At 43.9% G+C, this 25,013-nt stretch overlaps 3 protein-coding genes across 6 annotated transcripts; 1 reads left to right on the top strand and 2 right to left on the bottom strand.

The window, feature by feature from the left end:
- Positions 1-2,690: 2,690 nt before the first annotated feature.
- On the bottom strand, positions 2,691-9,258 carry LOC116255378 (uncharacterized). Of its 3 annotated transcripts, none has more exons than XM_031631167.2 (7): positions 9,054-9,258; positions 7,806-7,890; positions 4,376-6,703; positions 4,201-4,279; positions 3,613-4,049; positions 3,395-3,493; positions 2,691-3,258 (listed from the first exon to the last, which is right to left on the bottom strand). In XM_031631167.2, exons 3-7 carry the CDS (start codon positions 6,647-6,649, stop codon positions 3,097-3,099), a joined length of 3,051 nt encoding a protein of 1,016 aa, XP_031487027.1. In that variant the 5' UTR covers positions 6,650-6,703; positions 7,806-7,890; positions 9,054-9,258; the 3' UTR covers positions 2,691-3,096. The 3 variants fall into 3 exon arrangements, with proteins under 3 accessions (XP_031487027.1, XP_031487029.1, XP_031487028.1); XM_031631169.2 differs by having other exon boundaries at positions 4,201-4,258; XM_031631168.2 differs by lacking the exon at positions 7,806-7,890.
- A 1,963-nt stretch (positions 9,259-11,221) lies between these two features.
- On the top strand, positions 11,222-15,121 carry LOC116256593 (glycine-rich RNA-binding protein 10-like). The gene is made up of 3 exons (XM_031632994.1): positions 11,222-11,351; positions 14,286-14,816; positions 14,979-15,121. Exons 1-3 carry the CDS (start codon positions 11,222-11,224, stop codon positions 15,119-15,121), a joined length of 804 nt encoding a protein of 267 aa, XP_031488854.1.
- A 4,296-nt stretch (positions 15,122-19,417) lies between these two features.
- LOC116256851 (auxin transporter-like protein 2) lies at positions 19,418-23,488 on the bottom strand. Of its 2 annotated transcripts, none has more exons than XM_031633364.2 (9): positions 23,116-23,488; positions 22,545-22,754; positions 22,226-22,414; positions 21,983-22,095; positions 21,702-21,885; positions 21,474-21,571; positions 20,695-20,902; positions 20,323-20,580; positions 19,418-19,834 (listed from the first exon to the last, which is right to left on the bottom strand). In XM_031633364.2, the coding sequence occupies exons 2-9, from the start codon at positions 22,713-22,715 to the stop codon at positions 19,604-19,606; spliced, it is 1,452 nt and encodes a 483-aa protein (XP_031489224.1). In that variant the 5' UTR covers positions 22,716-22,754; positions 23,116-23,488; the 3' UTR covers positions 19,418-19,603. The 2 variants fall into 2 exon arrangements, with proteins under 2 accessions (XP_031489224.1, XP_031489225.1); XM_031633365.2 differs by lacking the exon at positions 23,116-23,488 and adding an exon at positions 22,897-23,059.
- Positions 23,489-25,013: the final 1,525 nt, after the last annotated feature.

Here is a 25,013-nt window from a genome sequence, read left to right as displayed (position 1 = left end):
CGTGGCCGATGCACTGAGTCGGAAGGCAGAGTTGGCAGCTACCCGGATAGCATCATCCGAAGCGCAACTCGAGGGTGCTCTTCTTGGGCGGATTCGAGAAGGCATGAAGCAGGACCCAGTGGCCAAGCACTTGGTCGAAACAACGGAGGCGGGAAAGACGCGACGATTTTGGCTACAAGATGGACTTTTGATGGCAAAGGGCGGACGAGTGTTCGTGCCCAGATGGGGCAATCTCCGACGAGAGTTGCTAAAGGAGTGTCATGACTCATTGTGGGCTGGCCATCCTGGCCAGGAGCGGACACTGGCACTACTCGAACGTGGCTACTACTGGCCACAGATGCGCGACGACGTTGAAGCATATGTGAAAACATGCTTGATCTGTCAGCAGGACAAGGGAACAAACCAGAAGCCTGCCGGTCTCCTGGAACCTCTTCCTATTCCAGAACGTCCATGGGAATGCCTCTCCATGGACTTCATCGTCAGCTTGCCCAAAGTTGACGGCTTCAGCTCCATCCTTGTGGTTGTGGATAGATTTTCAAAGTATGCCACATTTATCCCAGCCTCTAAAGAATGTCCCGCGGAAAAGACGGCCGAGTTGTTCGTGAAGCATATTGTCAAGCATTGGGGCGTGCCGAAAAGCATTGTTAGTGATCGGGACGCTCGCTTCACAGGAAAATTTTGGCGCGAAGTATTTCGTTTGTTGGGTTCGAATTTATTATTCTCAACAAGTTTCCACCCTCAAACGGACGGCCAAACTGAACGAATCAACGGATTGTTGGAACAATACCTTCGACACTATGTCAGTGCGAATCAAAAAGATTGGGTGAAATTGTTGGATGTAGCTCAATTTTGCTACAATTTGCAGAAGAGCGAGTCTTCTGGACATAGTCCATTCGAAATAGCCACTGGACAACAACCGTTGATGCCACATACCCTTGCAGCCCAAGAAAAGGGAAGACCCACTTTTGCCTACCAGTTCGTTCGCGATTGGCAGGACCAGACGGAAATGGCTAAGGCGTTCTTACACAAGGCCGCCAAAAAGATGAAAAAGTTTGCAGATCGGAATCGAAGGCCAATGGAATTCTGGGTGGGTGATCAAGTCCTCGTAAAGCTCTACCCTGATCGCACGAGCATTTTCCGTGGTCGACACCGGTCATTGATCCGCAAGTATGAGGGACCCTTCACGGTGCTGAAGAGAATCGGAAAGCTAGCCTACAAGCTAGACTTGCCGCCAGACTTTAAGGTGCATTCAGTGTTCCATGTTTGTAACCTGAAGCCCTTCTACGTCGATGAGGAAGACCCTGAGCGAAGCGTTCCAGAACGAGACCCGATCCTGCAGCGAGCCCCGCCGACCAAGCGAGCGGCGGACCGTCGGATGGAAGAAATTCTTCGGCACAAGACAAACTATTTGGGGGAGCCGAAGAAGTACCAAGTGAAGTGGATAGGCGAACACAACCCCACCTGGGAGTATGCATTCCGTATGAAGCAGCGCTACCCGCTGGAAGTCAAGGCCTATCATGAAACTGCTGGCGCCGAGGACGGCGCATAACTTGAAGGGGGGAGCCTGTTCCCCTGTGTCTGGGAGTCTGTACAGTCCTTTGCTTTGTTTTGCATTGTACTTCCTTTGCTTATGTTGAGTCATTTGCTTATGCATGTTTACTTGTAAGGGAGTACCCTCCCACCGGTCTAAGTGTCAAGTATTGGGATTTCTTGTTTTGGATGGTCGGCATGGGAATCCTGTAAGCGGCCTCGGCCATCCTACATAAGTAAAGTCGAGATCATTCTCCTTACTTATCTTTCTCGTGATGTACTAATTCTTCAAGCGAATACATTGCGAGATTTCTTTATTCACAAACATTCTTTATACACTTGTTTTCTCAAACTACTTTTGCGTCCCGTTCGGTGGTTTGAAGGCTTGCGGCAATCAGGTTCTTGCCGCGCCGCACGGGCCGAAGTTGTCAGCCCGTGACACGGTAATCTACTTTTAAAAAATTAATGTACTTATCAAACAGCCTCCAATATGACGGTAAAAGGTCCAACTCCGAGTCACAACCTCTCAACCCCCTCCTGGGAGCCGAAGATGCTCATGTACAGGAGATGGGACATGGGAAGGGGCAAATGGGGTGCATACCTTGAGCTTCCATGGTTGTTCGTCTTTCCATGCTTTTCAGTTCATATTATGTTCTGAAGATTCGAGACTTCCTGGAAGAATTTACCAGCCGTTTGGGAAGCAAACATGCGTCCACAGAGGTATTTATCCCTAAGGAGGTCAAGCGAACGTGTGCACAAGAGCCGTCCAAAGAGAATTTCAAGGACAAACGATCAATCATTTTTCTATGGACCTAACTACAAATTTCCTTCACCGGAAGAAAAACTTGGGGGACTTTGGGTGCATCTTTGAATGTCTCTGCAACGAACAGCGAAAATGGCTGATGAATCTCCAGTCGCATGCTTCACGTAATGATTTTTTCTGGATTTTTCCACAAAAGGTTTGTACAGATTCAACTGGAAACTGTGAGTAGGGCCGAGTCTGTACCATAGAGTATCATTTCTTCTTTTAAATTTACACTAGAGCTTGTAGTTCGGTTTTCATCACCACATAGAACGTTAGCACCGGTAGTGCAGACACGAACTGCATAATTAACATATCCGTGGTTACAAGGGGGAACTAAAACCGAATAGGACAGGGCTTACCACTCTGGGAATTGGAATCATATAGTTGTTAATTGCATCAACCTTGCCAGACAAAACAATTCACTGTTTCTTTTCTGATACAGTGGTTATTGTCAATTCTCATTTTACCCGTTAAACATGATTATACACCCATATAAAGATAGACCTTACAATGAGTCGCATACAAAACAGGACAAACCGAAGTTCAGAAGGAGGGCAGCCAGAGATACAAGGTCTTATTTCCTTCAGTATTTGTCGTGCAAACCAAAGCCTCGACCCTTCATATACTGCCTGGAAGCCTCAGGACAGTCGCGTCCCCAGTTCTGGGACAGGAAGAATTTTACCCGCCAAAAAGGCCGGGATATTACAGGTAAAGACCGGCTATAATAGCCTTTGAAATTCCTTAGACTTTTTCTCATTTTCTCATTCCCAGCCTCCGTCCTCTTCATGCGCCGAAGAAGAATCAGAATGATCTCCAAACACCTTCACATGACAGAGCAAGCCACCAGCTTCATCTGCAAAGGTTATTTTCTTCTGCTCCTTCTGCAGACCACCAACTTTGACAGGCTTTTTTTCTTTTACTTTCTGCAACACAGATGCAGTGCAAAGGTAAGGTACCACTCTACCAGTTCTCGCGTAAAACAAATAAACAATCTTCTCTTTGATTTGCTGGGATAGAACAGGACGTGGTAATGGAAAAGAAAAAGACAAAAAGGCAGACCATTATTTTACAGAAGCGGCTGCAGTCCCTTGACATCATAGAAAGCCACCTTCTGGTGGTTTCTTCAACCTCAGCAGCATTGGTAGTGGCAGCTTTGACCTGCATGAAGTAACACATCCATAGGATTAGGTTTACAAATTAAAGTGGAATAAGCAAGCGTACTAGGAAGGCAAGAGAGATAAACCAAAATTTCAACCTCAAAGATATCTTCACTATACCTCATCTATGCTGTATCTCAGTGTCGATAAGCACGTCTCGGAGAGCAAGTTTTCTTCAATGACGCTTGTCAAGGATTTTAACTCCCTCACAAGTACGGTGGCAAGGCACTTTATGTCATGCATTTGCTGCTGTGAAAAATCAATGGACTTCTGAGCATATGAGCGAATTGAAGCACACTCAGGGCAGCTACAAGAAACAATACAAGGTCCACATGAAGGCTTAAGAATGCCTTTTGTAGCCAATGGAGGGGAACTTTTCTGTGCTAACACAGGATGACCATCATGATTGGTAGAATATGTACTACAACCAGTTGGAGGAATGCTAGTGTCATCCCTGCTGACTGGCTCAGCTGCATCGTCAGCTTCTTCAAAACCTACTGCTTGTGATGCAATGCCACTCTTAGTCCATTTGTCGAAGTGAATTCCTTGCCTACGCTCTGAAACCCACAAATTATTCACGTTAACAAGCCCAGACGGGAAACAGAATAAATGGTGTCATGTTTGTGATTATCATAAAAAAAATTGATAGCCAGAAAAAGAACTAGTAGAAAATTGAAGAGCCCCAGGGAAAAATAGTACAGTTCTTACTGGGAGTTTTTAACTTCTTATACATTTCTTCGTCATCCATAGCCTGGCAAAGTTTTTCCTGAGATGTTGGAGATATGGCCTAAAAAGGTTATCCAGTAAGAGATTCCACTAGAACTAAAGAAAAATGTTGAGAACATCTAGAATGATAACTTCAGAAATTGAATGAAAATCTCACCTTTCTTTTCACAAACAGTTTTTTTGGTGTTTGCTTTGCCCTCATATCAGAAAGTACTTTTGTAGCAAAAGATTTCCGATCATGAGGATAATAGCCAGTACTGGTTTCTAGAATGACAGATGAATTACAAGCAACCTCGCGAGATCTTGTCTCAACAGACTCAAGCTGACAACCTTCGCTGCAACCTGGAAGGCAATGAGATGAAGTGTCAAAATTGCTTGTTCCACTTGCAGATTGGGTCTGTATCCCTTCAGGTGTGGGGACCTCGCTGCTAATGTTCAACCTATCCTCCTCAGCCTTGATTTTGTCAACAAGCAGTTTAGTTGGAGATTCATATGGAGTATGAGGAATAGCATGTTCATTGTTCTGCTGTAGACAGCCTTCTGTGTGAGCCGTATCAAACTGTTCACCAGCTTTTTCTCTGAGAGAAATTATTCTTAGTTTAGGATGGACACTGTTTGCATCCAACACAGGACGAGCTTCAGCAAAATTGCCCTCATCATTATTGAAGGAACCATCTGCAGGGACAAACTTGAATGAGCAATCTTGGCCTTCATCTAATTGGCCATGAGGTGGATTACCAAATTTGCCATTGCCAGTTGTTGACTGAACATCGAGAGCTTTAGAGATGAAGAATTTATTACTAGTATCATTGAACTTATCCTTCTCAGGATTGAAGACATCAGCATTAACTCTTACAGGAGGTTCACCTTCGGATTTAGGAACATTAACATGTCCACCGTCATGCTCAACATTAGTATGCCCGCTGCCCTGCTCCAGACGATCTTTTATATCGACAGTCTCTGAATCTTCATTAGCTTTGCTTTCCAAGGAAGTTATTCTTAATTTAGAATTGAAACCCTGAGTATCCAAGTCTAGAACGGATTCAGTAAAACTAATACCATTACTGATGTCAACAGAATTCAAGGTATTGTCAACAGAGACAAACTCTCCCAAGCATTTAATGTCATCATCTGCATCCGCTGCAATAGTTGGTACGACAACATCATTCACTACCAGTGAAGAAGTTTCCTTTTGGATAAAGGAAGAAGATTGAGAGCCTTCAGGTGAGCATCCGTTCATTGAAGTTGTGCCCGTGCTACCTGAACAAATTTCATTACTAGGTACCTCCAATGGCATCCTATTAGTTACACAAATAGGATAGACATGACCAAAGGATTCAAGATGGTCCACCTTATCTATTACAGGCAAGGTACACAGAAAGCCTCTATCATGACAGCTAGAGTTTCCAGGATGGGGGCATGTCCTGTCAAAAGCACCACTGTCCTGCAATATTCTTTCTGTAGCACTGCATGATACAGCATTCTGAATTCTGCCTTTGATTCGCTTATAATCGAAGCCATTTTGGTTCTTGGCCTTGTGGCAGTCTGTGATAGCACTTGAACAGAGAGAAGATTCTGGCTCTTCAACTTTCACTTTCACTCCTCCAGGCATATCTTCAACATTCTGTGATTCAAACACTGTGCTGATTGGTGCAAGCTCAGAGTTGCCACAGCTTAAGATTGTGTCATTCTCTTGTTTAATTCTCACTGGAAGTTCAGATGCTGAAGAAGAGGAAATGGTCTGGCTTGTAACCAAGGCCCTTTTCTTTATCTTAAGCTTCCTTGCAGGTAGCTTCCTTCTCCAACTACCAAGGGTTTCCTCAAGGTCAGATTCATCCTCAGATGGTTTCCTATGAGCATGACTTCGTTTCTTACAATTGCTTCTGCTGCTTAAATCAGATGTTTTTGAGGGATTGGGGAGTGAAGCACTTCGCTGTCTTGATTTGCACATGTTTTGAATTTCTTTCAAAGTCAGGCTACTGAAGACAAAATCATCATTGTCAATGAATTCCTCTCCACTGCTGCAGTCATCACTTCTATGCTTAATACAACTTTCATTTGAAAAGAAACCATCCATTTTTGGAGGTGAATTATGGTGTGATGTGGAGATACTATCCTCTATTAAGCAATTCGCTTGGTCTGGATAACAATTTTTCATACCACTACAATTCAGTGAAGAAGATGCAGGTGCACGAGAAGATTTGTGTTCTCCCATATGTGGGCATGAAAGCATGTGTTTTTTGTTGTCAACTTCAGATTTAAACATTTCATCCAACTTTTTCAATCTCAATGCTGGTTTGTGGCACTGATCGACATTGGGGAGTTTCATTATAGTACCCTTGCGTATTGCTGAGATGAAAAAGAAAGAACTATCTTGAACTAGACCCCTAGAATCATCGATGCAGTGGATGTAATTCTGTCCACAATGCATTCTACTTCCTTATCCACCTCAATCTGCAGATACTACAGCTGCACCAAGTGGTCCCTGTAAGAGGATAATTTTATCAGTACAAGTTGCCGTCTTGATTTCCATTTGAAGAAAAAACCTTTTGTAATCCCAAAAGGAAACTATAGTTTCACAGTTCATAATGAATATGCTAAGACTACGTCCTCAAAAGAGTTGACATTAAAGCTTGAAAACAGACCATAATAAGACCAGCATCAGAGTCTAAGGGATAGCATGCTTGAAGGATCCTTATTTATAGGTTGAATTGCTTTGTAGCATATCTGCATAAAGGACTATTGATTATAACTTAGCCTGATGAAGCATACTTTGGAAAAGGGTCGCATGAACTTAGACCCATGGTCCAAGGAAGCTTCATGAGTACAAATCCCACCCAGAGAACAGTATCTAGGAGTTGCTTTCATCATCAGGCCACTTGTTCAGGACAATTTACAAAACAGTGCATTGGTTATGCCAAATAGTTTTTGCTGTTAAAAAGTGGTTATTTGTTTATGAGACATTATTAGGTTTTTTGATATCACCTTTATGCAGACACATCCAGATGATGTAAACGACAACCTTAGTGAGTGTTTGTGCACACATGTGCACTCATCTTCCATGGTCATTACCAGACTTAAAATATTTTCTTCAGAATTTGATTTTGAGGCTTCTGCCAAAACGTTCACGTCTTACAATCCACTTAAGAAGTGAATGATTGTTTTGAAGAGGCCCCAGGATACCATTTATCAGATCAATTCTTCCTTTAGTAGATTAAGACAATCAATTCATCATACTGAGACTTAAATCTCTATTTGAGAGCACCTCTATCCAGCTGGTTGGCCCTTAAAGACAATCTTGTCAAACAGAAACATTTGTTATGTGTCTCAGTATATTCAGTGATCCACTCCTAGCATGTATACTTGTAAAGTAGGTCAACAAATACATAGATCACAAGTTCACAAACCATTTACTGATTGCATGTACCTAGATAGTGTTGCCAGTAGATGGACACCTATACACACACACATGGACTGTTGTGCAAAAAAGCGATGTTTCAGGACTACCCATTCACATACTCAAAGCAGGAAAAATATTCTGGAAAAAGAGGTAGAATGTAGAAGTTAAGAAGGAATGCTTGATTCACCTAAAGAGAAAGAGGGAGATTGGGGTTGAGGTACAGGTGTATAGCCATCACAAACTGCACCATGCTCCTGCCCCACATTGTTGGCCTACAAATATCTCAATTTAGTACGAAAAAAATGAAAATGACAGCTTCTGAAAGCCCTCCTTAGCAGTCTTAACTTGTCAATATTTTCAGCTTTAGCTCCACAAACTCTCTTTTTTCCTTTTCAAATATGCATATTTCAGAATCAAGCTTCAGCGAAAAATGGCGCAGATCAAGAATCTTATAACACCTAAAGGAGAATTGAAGCATAATCTCAAGAGACAGGTAAACCGGTTCCATTCTGTTTATGTTGACATTAAATTTATCCTATCATTTCGTTAGCATTTTGCGTACAACTTTTTACTTTCCTTACACCAAACATTTGACACTGCTCAAAGAACAAGCCACACAAAGCTTTTGTTGCTTTCTAGCTATATTGTTAGCAAGATCCGATCGCCACACAAACCAGAAAAGATGTCCTGTCAAATATGAAAAGAAGGTAAACCCAAATGTTTTCCTTAATAGATGGGCCGTGGTAAAAATTGGTTCACGAAGTTCCCAGTGATGAGATTAATCTGACAATACATAAGCGTAACTGTGATTGTCTGCCATCTAGAAAAGGTAATTATTAGGTCAATCTTGAGCTCCAGGACAAGCAGACTGCATGTGATGGAAGAGGATTTGACATCGCCTATCATACCCTTCTGGCAACCAATCTTGTTAACCATATGACTTTTCAATCGTGCTATGGAGATTATAAATAATTACCAGGTCTCAGTTGCTCGCACCAAGTTTCATAATGGGAGAAATACCATTGGAAAAGTAAAATCGAGACCGCACAACCTAGTGACCATTTCCGAGACCAAACTAGGATGGCGACCAGAGAAAAATATTCAGGGTCGAGATCTAGCCAACGATGATGAGAATAAGAAAATAGCAAATCGACAGACATCAACAGGCAAGTCCATTTCCATCTGAACACCTAAACCTGAGCGAAGAAAGATAAAGAAGACAAAAGCAAAAACAAAAAAGGCTTCGGAACAAACGAAAAAGGCTCAACCGGCAAGCCAAATAAAACCCTTACGAAGCACCACAGATGGATGCCCAAACCAAATAATTAACATGAATAATGTCAATCCCATCAGAGAGAGTGGGAACGCACAAAACCCACACTTATTCATGCATTCAGCAACAAAAATGGGAGGAAGGAGAAGGCAAAGAAATTACCCCAGCAGAAGCTGCCCAAACAGAAAGCGCCAGAGGAGGAAAGAATGGTGGAAAAAGTATGCCTGAGAAGGAAAATGAAGGGATCTGTGGGACTGTGAGCATTAACCCACAGGGGAGGAGGAGGAGCAGCGGGGAGGCAGATGAATAGGGGGAGAAAGAGAGAGAGGAGGCGCGAAAACGGAGTGTGTTGGCGGGAAAGTAAATGGGAAGACCTATGGCTGTGTGGTGTTGATCCTGGTTAAAGATGGGACCCAGGTTTTTTTTCCCGCCTTCGTGCTCCGGCGCCAACCAGACGAAGAATTGGTCACCCAACCGTAACGTCGACGAGTCAAACCGAATAGTAGTGAGGCGTGTTCCTTTCTCCTTGATCCTGCGACCTGATGGCACGCACACCTACAGGGTTTTTACCTTAATTGCTAGGAGTCTTTGAACATTTAAAAGTCTATATCTTTAACCCAACTCGTCCCATCAACTATTCAAGTAGTCTTTTCTCATCAATGGGCACTCCCAAGTAGAACAAAATACGAGTGACATTCTTTGTTTCGCTTCTTTTTGATATTCAACCAAAATAAATAAATAATAATAAGTTCAAAATCAAAGCAATACCCCCAAAAAAAAAAAAAAAAAAATCAAGCATTTGCTTACCTCTAAAGTATCCATGAATTTGACACGGCATCCTTCTCTGTCCCTCGCTCTTTTGTTTTTGTCTTGCAATTACAAAAAAAGTCCGGCTATGATTTTGAAGTCTATAGATCTCAAATAGTGATGATTGATTTAAAATGATATTTAAATATGTCAACATGTTGGGGCGAGGAATCGACTTAATTTATTGACGAGATCTAAGCAGATCTGAATTAATTGGACCCATACATAAGTTTAAACTGAAATAGAAAGCGACAACTGGGGCTACACTATCCCAAGTTTTTAAGATTCAAGATCAGTAAGGCCCTAAATTGGTCCCCAAAGAAAAAGCCCAAATAATCATATACGTAAGGAATGAAATACTGTAAGCATGGTCATAGTGGGTATGGCATAAAATACAACTTAATGCGGCCGATCCCCCAATTCAATCGCCAGAAAGCTTATAGAGGCAACTGTATTATTATTAGCCATTCCTAACCCCCAAATATATATATCTAAACTGGACATTTACGCCTTTTACAAGTATCGTCTAAAATATTCAATTTCCTAATCCACTTAACTAAAATGAAGAATCTTGAAAAAGATCTTCTGGATGGATTAAGAATTAGTTCACCTGGAAAAAAAAAAAAAAGAAGAGGGTTATTATTCTTAAGTTTGGGACTAGAAAGCATTTCATTTTTCTGAGGCACGTGGGGGCGGGGATGATTGAGAAACTTGCCATGTGGCCTTGGATGTTCCTTTCAATATGCTTGCAAAGCGTCCTCCTCCGGTACAGTATGGCACAGTGGCCCCAATTCTGAAGAGGAGTAACCGGGAAGTCCTCGTGAACAGCACATACTTTGCTGGGCAACTGTTCAAAAAGTTAGATTCATAATTCAATTCAATATGAACCTCAAACTTAAGTTGCGGAGAGCATCAGAGTTGGTCTTTCCTTTTCCAAAGTGCCGTCTTGGAAGGGATAAGGAGGTGCGTCGCCAACTTTAATATCTTTTATGTATCTTTGTTAGGCTATGAATATGATAGTAAGCTCCTATTACTTTCGATCTTTTGAGATAGACAAGCATCGATCACTGTCGCAGTCATAAGAATAATAACAGATCAGTGGATCATGATTCTGATGACGACCAGGAGGGTGATGAAGATTAGTTCATTCCAAGGCGCCGCGACTATTTTCCTTATATCTCTTAGAGCAGGTGTTGGACCATTACAAGGAAGTCAGACAACTTCCTGTACGACCCTCCATAGCTATACGAGGGTGTTCCTCAAGAAGAACACCGTGCTTTTGTTTCACAGAATATAATGTGATCGTGTCCACAATTAATTGACTGTTCTATCTAAGAATGATTTGCATCCATAAACAGATCACATATTGTTATCGTACAATGTGTTTTAAAAATATGAATTTTGAAAGATAACGATCCTATAAAAAAAACCCTGTATACAGCATGCAGATTAATCTACGCAATTTAACACACTGCAAAAGTTATATGCTGATACCCAAGGGAAGATATCTGCACAAATTCTTAATGGCTGATGGGAATGAGGAATGGAAAAAAGTGTTAAGCATTAGGAAGAAGAAAGGAATGGCTTACCGCACCGTAGGGCTGGAGAAAGAGGAAGAACATCGAATATCCCATTCAGACCAAAATGAAGCAGGTAATTTATCTAGAAAAGAAACCGTAGGGAGCTTTTGCTGTTGTGAGAAGGCTAAGTAACTTACTTTGCAGTTTGCTATCTTGTTGGGTTCAGTAAGGATTTGATTAATAAAGTAAATAGTAAAAACTTTTTTTTCATAAGAAAAAAAAAAGATCAATCGGTTCTTACACTTTTTTTTTTTTTTTTGGCCTCATGACAGTGGGATCATATCATATTCAGGATTTTGGACCAATAATGGGGATGCCTTTGGGTCTGACCAATTTACCCCCCAGTTCGGTTGAAGAGAAAAATGGCACGGAGGATCGGATGTAGCGTAAATATGCCATCCATGTTTGTACTTACAATAAGGGCTCCCATTTATCTTTCTCATCTCTTCTTTTTCAGCCGAGTTCAATGGCAAACTGGGTGTAGTTGGAAATTAAACGCCAAAAGAAAGGTGACTGACCCCTTTTGGTGCATCTGCCTACTTACCTTTTTTTGCTGATATGTGATAGGAAGTTTTTCTAACAATGGATTTTGCTAATTGGAAGGCCCCAGAATCAGTGGACCTACTGCGATTTGACGAGTCTAAATCCATTTTCATTGTTGGAGGGAATAGCGGGTTGACCTAGCTAGATCATTGGCAAGGTCAACTTTGATCTAAGCCAAGGCTGCCCACAAAGTTCAACTAGGCACCTTGCTGAAAAGACTGCTACGCTCACACTAAAAACACATCCAGATTTAGAAAAATCACCTCCACACCTTCTGTATTATACAGACCACGTTAAACTTAAGTAATCGAGAGAGTCAGCCCTATACTAACAACCGACGTAGAATATTGGTCCAGGATGACTATCGTATTTGGATTGATCCTACCGCATATTGTTCTTTATAACAGTGCACATAAAAGTTCCTTTCTTCTTGCCGACGCATAATAAAATACAACACAACATTCCATAAATTCAAGACTCAAAAGGAGTCGGCGGTCGGCTGCCCAGACCCGTCTGCTGTTGCTCCACCAAACCTACAATTAAAGCGGATTCTCATATGGACTAGAAAAGACACATGGAGCCATATTTCCCCTTTTTAATGGGGGGGGGGGGGATTCGCGCGAACCCACTGAAAGAAGGATGCCAACTTGGAATAAACAAAAGGAGCACAAACACCTCTCTACGGACAACTCTTGATAACGCATACGCATAGAAATCCATTTTCTTTTTCTCATTTTTGGCCTACTTCCTACCTCAAATAGGAAAAGGTACCCGACGCTAAGCCCTTCATTATTATTATTAGGCTTGATCATGATGCACAAAAGAATGTTCCACCACCCCCACTTAAATATTGTGGCACCCCTTCCGTCCCATGCACCGATCCCACTGGAGCAAATATCAACATAAAGCACATTGTTATTCTAATTTTTCGGTTTGTACATTCTTCTTTTCTTATATATTGTTCTTTTTTTTGTCATTTTCTTTCGTGTTGCAAGAATAATTTCCTTTCACATTTCAGGATAATACAGGAACATGAAACCACGTTGTAGGACATTGGTTCAGGTGAACCCGCCATATATTTGTTTTGAAGTGACTCTGTTTCTCTTGCTGCACTATCCCACTGAATGATGTGCACCTTATAAATGTTCTTCTTCTTGTTTTTGTTTTCCTTTTTCTACCATTTTTGCGGATAGCTGGTTTCAGTTTCATATTTCTTCGTGTTTTTTTTTTTTGCACTGACCCTTTTCTCTCTTGTTTTAGTGCTCATTTTCTTTCACACTATGGGCTTTGGCAAACCATTGTTGTAAAGTGTCATTTTCAGGTGTAACCGACGACCTTGTTCTCCTTTTCTTCTTCTGTTGGGTTTTACTTTCTTCTTTTTTTTATGTTTGTTTTTCATAGCAATTGTGGATAGATTCATTATGTTTCTTGGATTCAAGCTTTTAAGAGTGTTATCATATGTAGATCCAAAACGATACATTCAGAAAATGCCATGTTGATGGAAATGAGTGCACTTTTTTTAGCATGTAATTAAAAAATGGCAAATGAAAAGTGTAGACTGGTCGTTTGTTGTAGACTGTAGATGTTAAATGAATTTTAAAGAGATGCAAGGACCAACGATACATTTGATTTGATAGTGAATCTGTTACTCTTGCATTTAACTTTCTTATACTTTAGTTTTGGATTTTATAACTATTTTTTTTGTTTCCATGTATCTTTTTAAGATATTGATTTTTTTGTGTTTAAATAATCTAATGGAAATGGCACTCAAAGTGAGACTCAAGTTGGAAAATATGGCTCAGTATCTTTTCAAGTTATTTGTTCATTTCCTTTCTATGTTCTTTGTTATTTTTTATCAACTTTTTTTTTCTTAATGCATGTCTCTTGACAGTCTTGAACTGAATTGCTAGAAGAACAAGAAGCCAAATGTCTCTTCCTCCTGTAAGAGCCCTTCCACATTTTTTTTTCTCTATAAAAGGTGATTTAAGCTTCAGGTTTAACATTTTCCTTTCTTTTTTTTTTTGTGGTCATTTTAAGTTGTGGATTGTTCAAGAAGGGAGCATGCAAGAGTTCCTCATTGCTCAATTAGTAGAAAAGGCCAAAGAACCAAAGAAGTCATTTTCTTGAGCAAAGAGGAGGAGGGCAGTGATCATGCGGAGAAGCTCAAGACAAGAAAGAGGAGTTTGAATGTGTAGAAAGGAGTGTTCAAGTTCATGGAAAGGGAAGGAACCATCAGACGCATCTTTGAGGGTTTCTCAAAGGTTATGGAGGACAAAAATGAAATGCAGGAAGCTAGGGATCACAATTTCCTCCTCTATTAATGGAAAAGATGAGAAGAGGGGAGCAATTGAGCTCATGAGCAGTGGAGATGATAATGAGGATTCAACTTCGCCTTTGAGAAGCTACTAAGAAGGAATGCACTCGAACGTCATGAAAACATGAGAAAAAGTACTTGTTGATCTAGTCAGCAGTAGTGAGGATGATGATATAAAAGGTGGAGAAAAAGTATTTGTTGATCTAGTCAGTGGTGAGGATGATGATAACACTATGCAGTTAAAGACAAAAGGGCAAAACACTAAGGACTCAAATAGGAATAGATCACTAGGGAAGAAAGTTGAGGAGGAAGAAACTCAATGTATGAGTTTTAATAGTGAAAAAGAAGAAGAAGAAGAAGGAGGAGAAAAAGATGAAGATACTTATGACATTGAGGATGATAATGACTTTAATGTTGACGATGACTGGTATAATTGTGAAGAAGAAGAAGATGAAGATACTGATGACGATGGTGATGACTATATTGGTTATGATGACCGGTATGATTTTGATGATGATGATGACTATAGTGGTTATGATGGTTATGATGATTGGCATGATTATGAAGATGACGATGAAGAAGAAGGTGGAGGCTTTGGTGGCGGTGCTGGACTAGGTGGTGGACGCTTCTATGGTGGTGGCGAACTTGGTGGCCTTGGCGGTGGCTTTGGTGGTGATAATTGTGAAGAAGAAGAATAAGTAGAAGAATAAGGAGAAGAAGAAGAAGAAGAAGATACTGATGATGATGGTGATGACTATATTGGTTATGATGACCAGTATGATTTTGATGATGATGATGACTATAGTGGTTATGATGGTTATGATGATTGGTATGATTATGAAGATGACAATGAAAAAGAAGGTGCAGGTTTTGGTGGCGGTGCTGGACGGTTCAGTGGTGGTGGCGAACTTGGTGGCCTTGGCGATGGCTTTGGTGGTGGAGCTGATACTCATGGGAAGATATTTGCACAAATTCTTAATGGCTGATGGGACTGAGGAAAGGCAAGAAGGAAGGGAAAAGTGTTGAGCAGTAGGAAGAAGAAAGGAATGGCATACCGTACCGCTGGAGAAAGAGGAAGGACATCGAATATCCCGTTCAACCCTATTTCACCCAAATAGAAAAGAAATCTCACCTCCCTTCTCATCAATATCGGATTCAAGTGGTCCTTCGAGACTGAGGAGAACAACACATGGTACCCGTACTTAAACCTTTAGAAGTAAGTAGAGAGCTTTTGCTATTGTGAGAATGCTAAGTAACTACAAAGCAATCAACTTTGCAGTTTGCTATCTTGTTGGGTTCTGCAAAGGACTTGATTAATAAAGTAGATAGTAAATAAATACGCCATCTTTGGTTGTATTTACAATAAGTAAGGGTGGGCGTCGGGCCGGGCCACCGTCGGGTACCTGGTACCGAAGCCGGCCGGGCACCAATCCGGGCTAGGAAAACCGGGTCCCGGCCCGGGCCCGGGCCAAATAATGCAGCCCGGGTCGGCCCGGCCCGGCCCGATTCGGCCCTCCCCCTCGTCTCCCTCTCCCCTCCGGTCGTCCCCCTGTCTCCCTCTCCCCTCCGGCCCTCCCCCTCCGTCTCCTTCTCCCCTCCGACCCTCCCCCTCTGGCCCTCCCCCTCCGTCCCCCGCTCAAATAGCTCGGAACGGGACCCGGGATATCGGGCCGGGCCTGAGCCCGACGGGCCGACCCGCCCGATGCCCACCCCAAACAATAAGGGCTCCCATTTATCTTTCATCTCTTCTTTTTAAGATTCTCACGATGCGATGGCAAATTTGGTTTAGGTTTGCTTACTCTTGGAAATTAAATGCCAATGGAAAGGCGATTGACCCCTTTTGGCGCATCTGCCTACTTACCTTTTTGCTGATATGTGATAGGAAGTTTTTCTACTTGATAGAACAATGGATTTGGCAAATTGGAAGGCCCTAGAATCAGTGGACCTACTACGATTTGATGAGTCATGATATCGTAAATCCATTTTCATTGCTGGAGGGAATAGCGGTTGACCTAGCTAACTCATTGGCAAGGTCAACTTTGATCTAAGGCAAGGCCGCCCACAAAGTTCAATTAGGCACCTAGCTGAAAAGACTGCTACACTCACACTTGGGGTCCGAAAAACACATCGAGTTTTAGAAAATCCCCCTCCACCCAAAATACTAAAATTAAGTATCGAGAGTGTTGCCGGTCGACTGTGTCTGGCCCGGCCAAGCCAGTAAAAGGTAATGCTGCCAGCTTAGGCATAGTTGGAAGGCATGTGGGATCAATCGGTCGCCGAGTCAAGCAGAAAGCAATGCACGTGGAATGTGCAGCGCGGTGGTGCAGTGACAAGGTGTTTAAATGCATCAAGAACAGCAGTCCCTTTGGAACTGCAAGTCCGTCGTTGGGGAATCCAGTGGGTTCCCCACGCGTAGTGTTTGGATACACAAGGGGGTGCGCATGGGTTAGGGGCAATTCCCCCAGTGGGCGCATACGCTGCGTTCCACAACCGCGTAGAGTCACGCGGGGGTGAGCAAGTGAATGCTCATCGTCGAGTAGGGCGATGGTCGGCCGCCTTACTTAATGACATATAGTCGTCAACTGGCTTCGGCTATGGACTTCCTCCCAAGGGAAGTCTACCCCCACCCAGATTTCGTTTGGATGTAGATAGACACTTGGAAGAATGGTAAAGTTCTGACAGGGCCTCATGGCCACGACTTGCCGATGGTCGACAATGGAATAAACCTGGGTGATGGTGTGCCGAGTGCTTAGCACTCCTCGTCTAGTCCACAGTCCCGAATAATGATGAATGCTTCTGCTAGCTTAAAAGATGGGTCAGGCTGGCCGAAGGCTTTGGGGAACGCCTTCGGCGCCGCGCGGGTCGGAGAAACTCGGCCCGTGACAAGTGGTATCAGAGCAGACGATTTCTCGAAGGGAACTTGAAAGATGAGAACGCTGCGATGATAACAAACAAGTGGTTCAAAGAAAAACGTTGGCTTGTTTGGTGCCCTAAGGGTTCGGGCATGTTCGTCGGACACTGGTTCAGGTGACCGCGTTGGTGTTGGCCAGATGGAGATCACACGTTCCGAAGATGGTGTCTGGGCGTCAGGAGCTGAAGGGCCAAGAGAGCCACTCGCTGAGACAGATAGGGTGAGACCCGGCGTGAAAAAGGATTGTCTAGAAGGGCAAGTGCCCTTAGTGTTGACATGTCTCGAGGAAGGAGTATGTGCACGGGTTGGCAACACAGCTTGGGAGTTTGAAACTTAGTGGTCGTCGGATATGTTCCGGGCTTTACTAAGGAAAAGTGCAAATAGTGACAGAAAAGTGGGATGATGTTGAGAAATGGACTAGAGGCAAAACACCCGATAAGGCAGCTAGCCACGACGTGACGGGTGCGTCAACCAGACGAACGGATGAAGGCTCAGTTCAAAAGAAATCAAGGGAACGGTAACTGAACTTCTATCGATCGGGGCAAAGTCACTGAGGTCAGTGACGATTTTGGCGGTGGGAGAGTGTTGCCGGTCGACTGTGTCTGGCCCGGCCAAGCCAGTAAAAGGTAATGCTGCTTGGCCAGCTTAGGCATAGTTGGAAGGCATGTGGGGATCAATCGATCGCCGAGTCAAGCAGAAAGCAATGCACGTGGAATGTGCAGCGCGGTGGTGCAGTGACAAGGCGTTTAAACGCATCAAGATCAACAGTCCCTTTGGAAGTGCAAGTCCGTCGTTGGGGAATCCAGTGGGTTCCCCACGCGTAGTGTTTGGATACACAAGGGGGTGGTGCGCGTGGGTTAGGGGCAATTCCCCCAGTGGGCGCATACGCTGCGTTCCACAACCGCGTAGAGTCACGCGGGGGTGAGCAAGTGAATGCTCATCGTCGAGTAGGGCGATGGTCGGCCGCCTTACTTAATGACATATAATCGTCAACTGGCTTCGGCTGGGGACTTCCTCCCAAGGGAAGTCTACCCCCACGCAGATTTCGTTTGGATGTGGATAGACACTTGGAAGAATGGTAAAGTTCTGACAGAGCCTCATGGCCACGGCTTGCCGGTGGTCGACAATGGGATAAACCTGGGTGATGGTGTGCCGAGTGCTTAGCACTCCTCGTCTAGTCCACAGTCCCGAATAATGATGAATGCTTCCGCTAGCTTAAAAGATGGGTCAGGCTGGCCGAAGGCTTTGGGAAACGCCTTTGGCGCCGCGCAGGTCGGAGAAACTCGACCCGTGACAAAAAGAGTCAGCCCTATACTAACAGCCGACGGAGAATATTGGTCCAGGATGACTAGAGTATTTGGATTGATCCCACACATATTGTTCTTTATAACAGTGCATATAAAAGTTCCTTTCTTCTTACCCATACATGATAAAATACAAGACGGCATTCCATAAATTCAAGACGCAAAATGAGTCGGCGGGCGGCCGGCCAGGCCCGATTGCTGTTGCTCCACCAAACCTACAATTAAAGCGGATTGGATTCTCATACGGACTAGAAAAGACACATGGAGCCATATTTCCCCCCTTTCTAATGGAAGGATTCGCACGAACCCACTGAAAGAAGGATGCCAACTTGGAATAAACAAAAGGAACACAAACACCACTCTACTAACCACAAACACCTCTCTACAAACGAGAGCTCTTGATAACGCATACGCACAGAAATCCACTTTATTTTCTCCTTTTTCGCTTACTTCCTACCTCAAATAGGAAAAGGTAGCCGACGCTAAGCCCTCCATTATTAGGTTTGATCATGATGTATTCTCTTTCAAAAAGCATACTCTACCATCCCCACTTAAATATTTTGTGGCACCCCATCCGTCCCATGCATCGATCCCACTGGCGCAAATATCAACAGAAAGCATATAGTTATACCATTACCACGTACTAATTAATCAGAGCCTCAACCTTCAAAATGAAGTAACAAAAAGGAGGAGCCTTCCAAGATCCTCCTCCCCCCACCACCAAAAGCCACACTTCTTGGCCCTTGACCCGATATCAGATCATTGGTCATGTGCAGAGAAGAGAAGCGCGTGAGGCACCAAAGCCCAAGGCCCCAAAGGCAGTGCCTCTAATTATGATTTACACGCCAATGAAGACAGATCGCTCTTCCCTTACTCTTCAAAAGTCGACGACAGGGAGGCAAAAGCTACTCTCAGCCCCTTCGCAGGCGCCGACACGAAGCGGTCTCGTCCTTCCCTTAGTTAAACAGGAGACGAGACGTACTATGGAGGGGACGAGGCAGGGAGAGAGAGATAGAGCGACCGAGCAGCGCACGCCAACACCATTCGACTAGCATCCACAAATACAATGACTAAGAAGATGAAGCTATTTACTAAGTAAATAAGGCGTACCTTTTGGATCCACAGATGGGAGGCATGCTGTTTTTTTTTTCCTTGGCTTACATTGGATTTTAAAGGAACATCACAGAGAGAGAGAGAGAGAGAGAGAGAGAGGAAAGGAGATCTATGTGAATTGAGTGAGCAGCCTCTGGCCCTTAAGGGCGGGCAGGGGCAGGTGCAGCGGCAGCAGGAGGTTGGTTCTTGGGGGCACATTGGTAGCACTTGGCGAAGAGACCGAAGGTGTCGACCTGCTTGACGAAGTTGCTCATGCTGGCCCATCCACCGAACCCAAACCCCACGATCAGTACCCACACCACCACCAACGCGTTCACCACGTACATCGCTGTCCAGCTTGGAAGGAAGAAGGGTGGCTTCTCCGCTGCATTCTGATAAAGCATATAAAACATTCAAAAATGAAAAACGAGACTCAGTTTGAGGTCCACATCTATAAATGATAAATGTGTGTGCACCCTTTGATAGTAAGGTCCGTTCCGATGTACACGGAGGTAGTATACAGAACTGAACTTCCATCTCTTTCCAACCCCTACTACCCTCCACCGCAATTCCCAGAATATTATGTCCCTTTCATAATGCGAACAAACAACTAGAACTTCCTAGTGATCTCTTTTCTTTCAGTTTAAGAAGAAAGAAAGACTGGTTGAGGTCTCATTGAGTAATTTCTCTCTCGCACACACGCGCTGACGCACACACCCACACAATATATTTAGACACATAGTCTCTATGTGTCCTTTTAAAGTTTTAGAGCCAAACAGATCATCCATGTCACTTAGCTGCAACTGGTGCCACGGAAGTTTGGGTGTGGATTTAGCGGTGCCCGTGCCAGTTGGCCAGCGAAAGAAACTAGGACGTTTACCTGTCTAGCAGCAGCGCTCTTGTAGGTCAACATGTGGGCCGCGGCGGGAATGATGTAGACGGTGAAGCTGACCAGCAGGGCACCGACGGCGGAGTTGATGGGACCGAAGAAGGGGAAGATGATCGCTAGGAACCAGATGGGTATGACCACCGGCAGCCGCGCCACCGCCCTCAGGCATATGCTCTGGGTGTCGTGCACCCCGATCACCTTCTCCCACACGAAGTAAAGAGGAGTGGACGCAAAGCCGAAGGTGATGAACTGCCAAAGCACATGCAGCAATCAACATAAGCGTTCACCGCAGACAGGAACAGAGAAGGGAAAAAAACAGAGAGAGAGAGAGAGAGAGAGAAACAGAGAGCAAATGGTACCAACTTGGTGAATAAGCATAAGGATAACGGCAGAGTCTCGCCAGCCAGACTGGGGAAGGAGGGAGAAAGCGTTGGAGTGGTTAAGGAGGAGGTCGCCGAAGGCCCAGTACATGGCCGCAGCTGATGGCAGCGTCAAGGTGAACACGTACAGTGTGGCCAGGAAATAGATGTACTTGAATTTCTGAGGCTTCCACATCGCGTGCATGATCTCACTATCCGACCCCCACACACCCACATACAACACCAGAATCAACGTTATTTCCTTCCTTCGATTGACGGTTTATGGAAAACTGCAAATTAATCTAATGCGTAATTTCGTCTACGTCGATCATCGCTCTCTCTCTAACGTCTCCATGGAAATCTTATAATCCACAATAAGAATGAATATGATGAAGAAGGTAAAAACAGTAAAAGTGGCAGTGCCGAGATGGATAAAAGCCCCTCACGTCACGCACTAGGATTACACATTCGGAAGATGCCCGGCGCAGGCAAAATAACCTTCAAGAAGCGTGTCGTCCATTACGCCCAGAAACAGAGTGTGGAGGGTGAAGCGAAAGAAAGAACACTATCTTGCGGAAATTCAATTTATGGTTCATAGGATTGACTGGGACTTTGACACGTGACCAGAAAGGGAGAAGAGCATCCAATCCGCAATAATGCACTGCCGGATGCCGTCTTGAGAAAGGTCGCGGAAAGCATACACCAGTACAGAAGAGCTTGCCCTATACGTATATATAATTATAAAAGAGCACTCTCCAAGAGCCAAAAGGAACGAAAACTCACACTGTGACGGCGTGGCCGCCGAATGTGTACAATATATTGGTGGCGCCGGTGAAATACAGAACCAGTTGGGTGGGACCCGTATGCTGAACTCCTTCAATCTGTCCGGAACCAAATAAAGAGAATGAGAGAGAGCTTCCCTTCATAGAGCTAGGATCAGTCGGACATGTTTCATAAATAAATAAGAAATACATTTCTTAAAATATTTTCTTTAGATCGAAAAATTTTTACCTGGCCGTGGACAAGGGCGGCGGCCGTTAAATACCAAGCAGTGTAGGTGGTCATTCCGAGCCCCAAAAATGACCAAATTCGGTAATTGTGAAACGAAGGGATGAAAACAGTCGTAGCGCAACATGCGCCGAAAATGTACGTCCAGGTCCTCTTATCCAGCCGGTCATTGATGTAGTAAATATTACTGCCCATCAATGGAAAAATAATTTGAATTTCCGCATGGAAAAATTAAAGGGTGAGTAATATTGTTTCAGGAGGGAAAGAGAGAGAGTTCATTTCACCTGGCGCATGCAATCAGTTGAATCACTGCTCCAAAGAGCAAAAAGGTGCAGTTGAAAGCGAGTCCAATGGCTTTCCACTTGCTTCCAAGCAACCCATCGAGAACTTCGAACCACTGATCTCAACAAAACCGAGGGAAAAAAAAAAAAGCAGAAAATTAGATTACAAGTTAACCAGCCATGAAAAGAAGAGGAAAGCCACCATTTGTTGTAATCAAAACGCCAAAAGGTGTTGCTGATACTTGCCTGAATGACATGGTTCTTAAAGTCAGCGTTCTCCTCCTTCTCCTTCCTGCTTCGATACTCCACATACAGAACACTGATAAGGTAAGCCGTCCAACTCCCAAGCAGGCCGTAGAAGATCTGCAGGATGATCCCAGAGAGCATCCCCAATTGAGAGAAGGAATATGGCAGCGTCAGCAATACTTGAGCTACCTGTACCCAGCCACCAAAATAAACAGATAATGGAATAGATAAATAGCATAACCGGTAAGCGGGGAAAAACGGGTTGGGGGAGCGAGAGCGAGAGGTGATCCTCCTCTACCTCGTTTTTTAGGTCGTTTACCTGGTTGGAGGCGCAACTGAACCAAGCGTCATAGACAGAACCACCGTGCCAGAGGAGGCTCTTGACGTTAATCCCGGAGTTCTCCTCCGCGTCTCCTTCCTCCTTCCCATCGCGCTCCGTCTCGTTGCATTGTGGCACGATCGCCTCCTCCCCCTGCTTCTGCGGCACCATCTGTCTGTCGGCGTTCCTCTCCCTCGCTCACTTGCTGATCTGTTAAATGCAACAGCATGAGCGAAAAGAAAACGGAAATGGTGCGAACGGTCAACAAATGCTCAGTGAGACAAAAGAGGGGCCGCCCCATTTTCAGAGAATCAAAGAAGGAAAACGAAACCGAAACATCCGTCAAACTCACGGTCTCTTCTTCGAAAGCCAAACAGGATAAAAAGGAAACCCGCCTCGCCTCTCTGTCTGGATCTACGAAGCCTTCGTAACGTATTTGGAAGATGGGAACAAGTGTGACCACGAGAGCTAAGCGAGAGGATGATGCAAGGAAGGGATGTCACTTGGTCGTTTATAACTCGATACCAGACCAGGTGTTATAAGAAAGAGAGTGGGAAAAAGAAAGACTTGCCGATTTATTGCCGGACTGGGGCCTTCTTTTCCTTGCTGCCCAAATTCTGAGCGCGTGGCTAGCAGGGCCGCAGTAAATGGGCGCCGCAACGACCGCCGCTCTCGCCCTCCACAGTATCTATCACTGGAGATCCTCCCCGATGTCCTCGCCTTCTAGCCCGTACTGCTCGCTCGCTGCACTCGAACACCTGCTGGCTGCCTCTCTCTCTCTCTCAAACCGGCGCGGACTGTCGCTGGAGAGAAAGAGATGTTTAACTCGTTACTGTACATAAAAAAAAGAGACACCAATCGCCGATCGATGATCCTTCTGTCCCAACCTCTTTCTCGCTCTCTTCTGACTCGCTTTCCCTCCCGTCCTCTTCCTCTCCCCGTTTTATAAACAAAATTAAATACGAGGAAGACGACCGCCTTTTTCGCCTACTCTCTAACATTTAAAATAATTCCGTAACGCTTTTCTTGTCATTTCTCATTTGTTTCTCCGTTTTTTCTTTTCTGCCGTAAGTCTTCTTCACTTCACAGGGACTCGGATGGTGGGGGAGGCGGCATGGCCGAGTGGTAAGGCCATGTCCATCGGTCCCACAGTAGTACGTCGTATCTTTTCGTACGTGATTAATTTGTAGGTAGGTAGGGGCTGCGGGAGGGAAGAGTAGCGCTTGCTTTTAATCTTCTTGCACCCAATGCCCAATAACCCTCCCCACTTCAAATATTGGCAGCTTTTTCTTTCCTTCCCTTCTCTGCCTACTTGCCTTTGTTTTTTTCTTTCTTAATAAGTTCTTCTCCTCATCATTGCTTCTCTAGGAGAGGACTAACAATGAAAACGAAGTTTGCTTTTGATATGATTTCACGGTTAAAGGGAAAGTATGTCATGCTAATGGCAACAACTTTTTTATTTTTCTAAGGTACTACTAGTAGTGGTGGTAAATCTAAGCCATCCTTGCACATGCTCAGGCTTCAGTTTTAGGAGGAATTGGTGTATAGAAGGGTTGGCCACATAGGGAATTGGACTCCAAGACCTCATGTTCAATGAGTTTTAAGAGTTTCACACTCGACTCTCTTCAGCATGGTCTACGTAGATAGACCTAAACTTTGTCCATAAATTTGCAAAAGTATTAAATTTTACCTAATCGTCAAATTACTCCAAAACTCACTACTACAAATGCTAATCCAAATATGCACATGGTATTCAACTCCTTATAGTACCAGGATTTCTCATAATTACTAATTTTAGGTGTGCCCATCCATAGAGTTATCTTAGTAAGCTTACAATTGTTTTGAATGGTGGAAGTGAATTTGAGTAAGCTTACAATTATGCTTGCATTAGATCCTGGTGGTATTGAATGGATTAGATCATCACTACGGATTACAATATTAGATTTCCTACTATATATCATGGGCCTCAAGCTGCAACGCCGGACGGCGGATGCTTTGTTCATCCGATGCATGCTTCGCTTCAGACCCAACCCTTTTCCCCGCTTAGATACGGACAATGTCTATTGTGCTGCACTGATTTTTTGCCACAGCCACTCCAGCAACAACTCAATTTCGTACTTGTTATCACATATGAAAGCACCATCATACCATTCTGGGCAAATTTGCAACTATCAGACGATTTTATTAATAGCAAAAAGACGGTTATCCACCTCACTTTATTTGTTATATACTTAAGATAATAAGGTACCCTTTCAACTGGCATATAGTCATAGTAACATTTTAGGGAATTTCATGCATCACTAACTTAGTAAGACTGACGATGCTCTAAAGATAGAAGCTCCGGCTCTCCCAGTAGCCGGCCATTTTTCCTCCTAGTGTAGCACCCGAGCTCAGGTACCATTTAATGCAGATGGACTCTGTAATTCCCACCTGCAATGTTGTAAATGCCCCTCTTTTCCTACCTAATCT

This window comes from Nymphaea colorata, chromosome 6, assembly GCF_008831285.2.
Source record: "Nymphaea colorata isolate Beijing-Zhang1983 chromosome 6, ASM883128v2, whole genome shotgun sequence".
NCBI classification, from domain to species: domain Eukaryota; kingdom Viridiplantae; phylum Streptophyta; class Magnoliopsida; order Nymphaeales; family Nymphaeaceae; genus Nymphaea; species Nymphaea colorata.
This window is presented reverse-complemented; position numbering and strand designations above follow the sequence as displayed.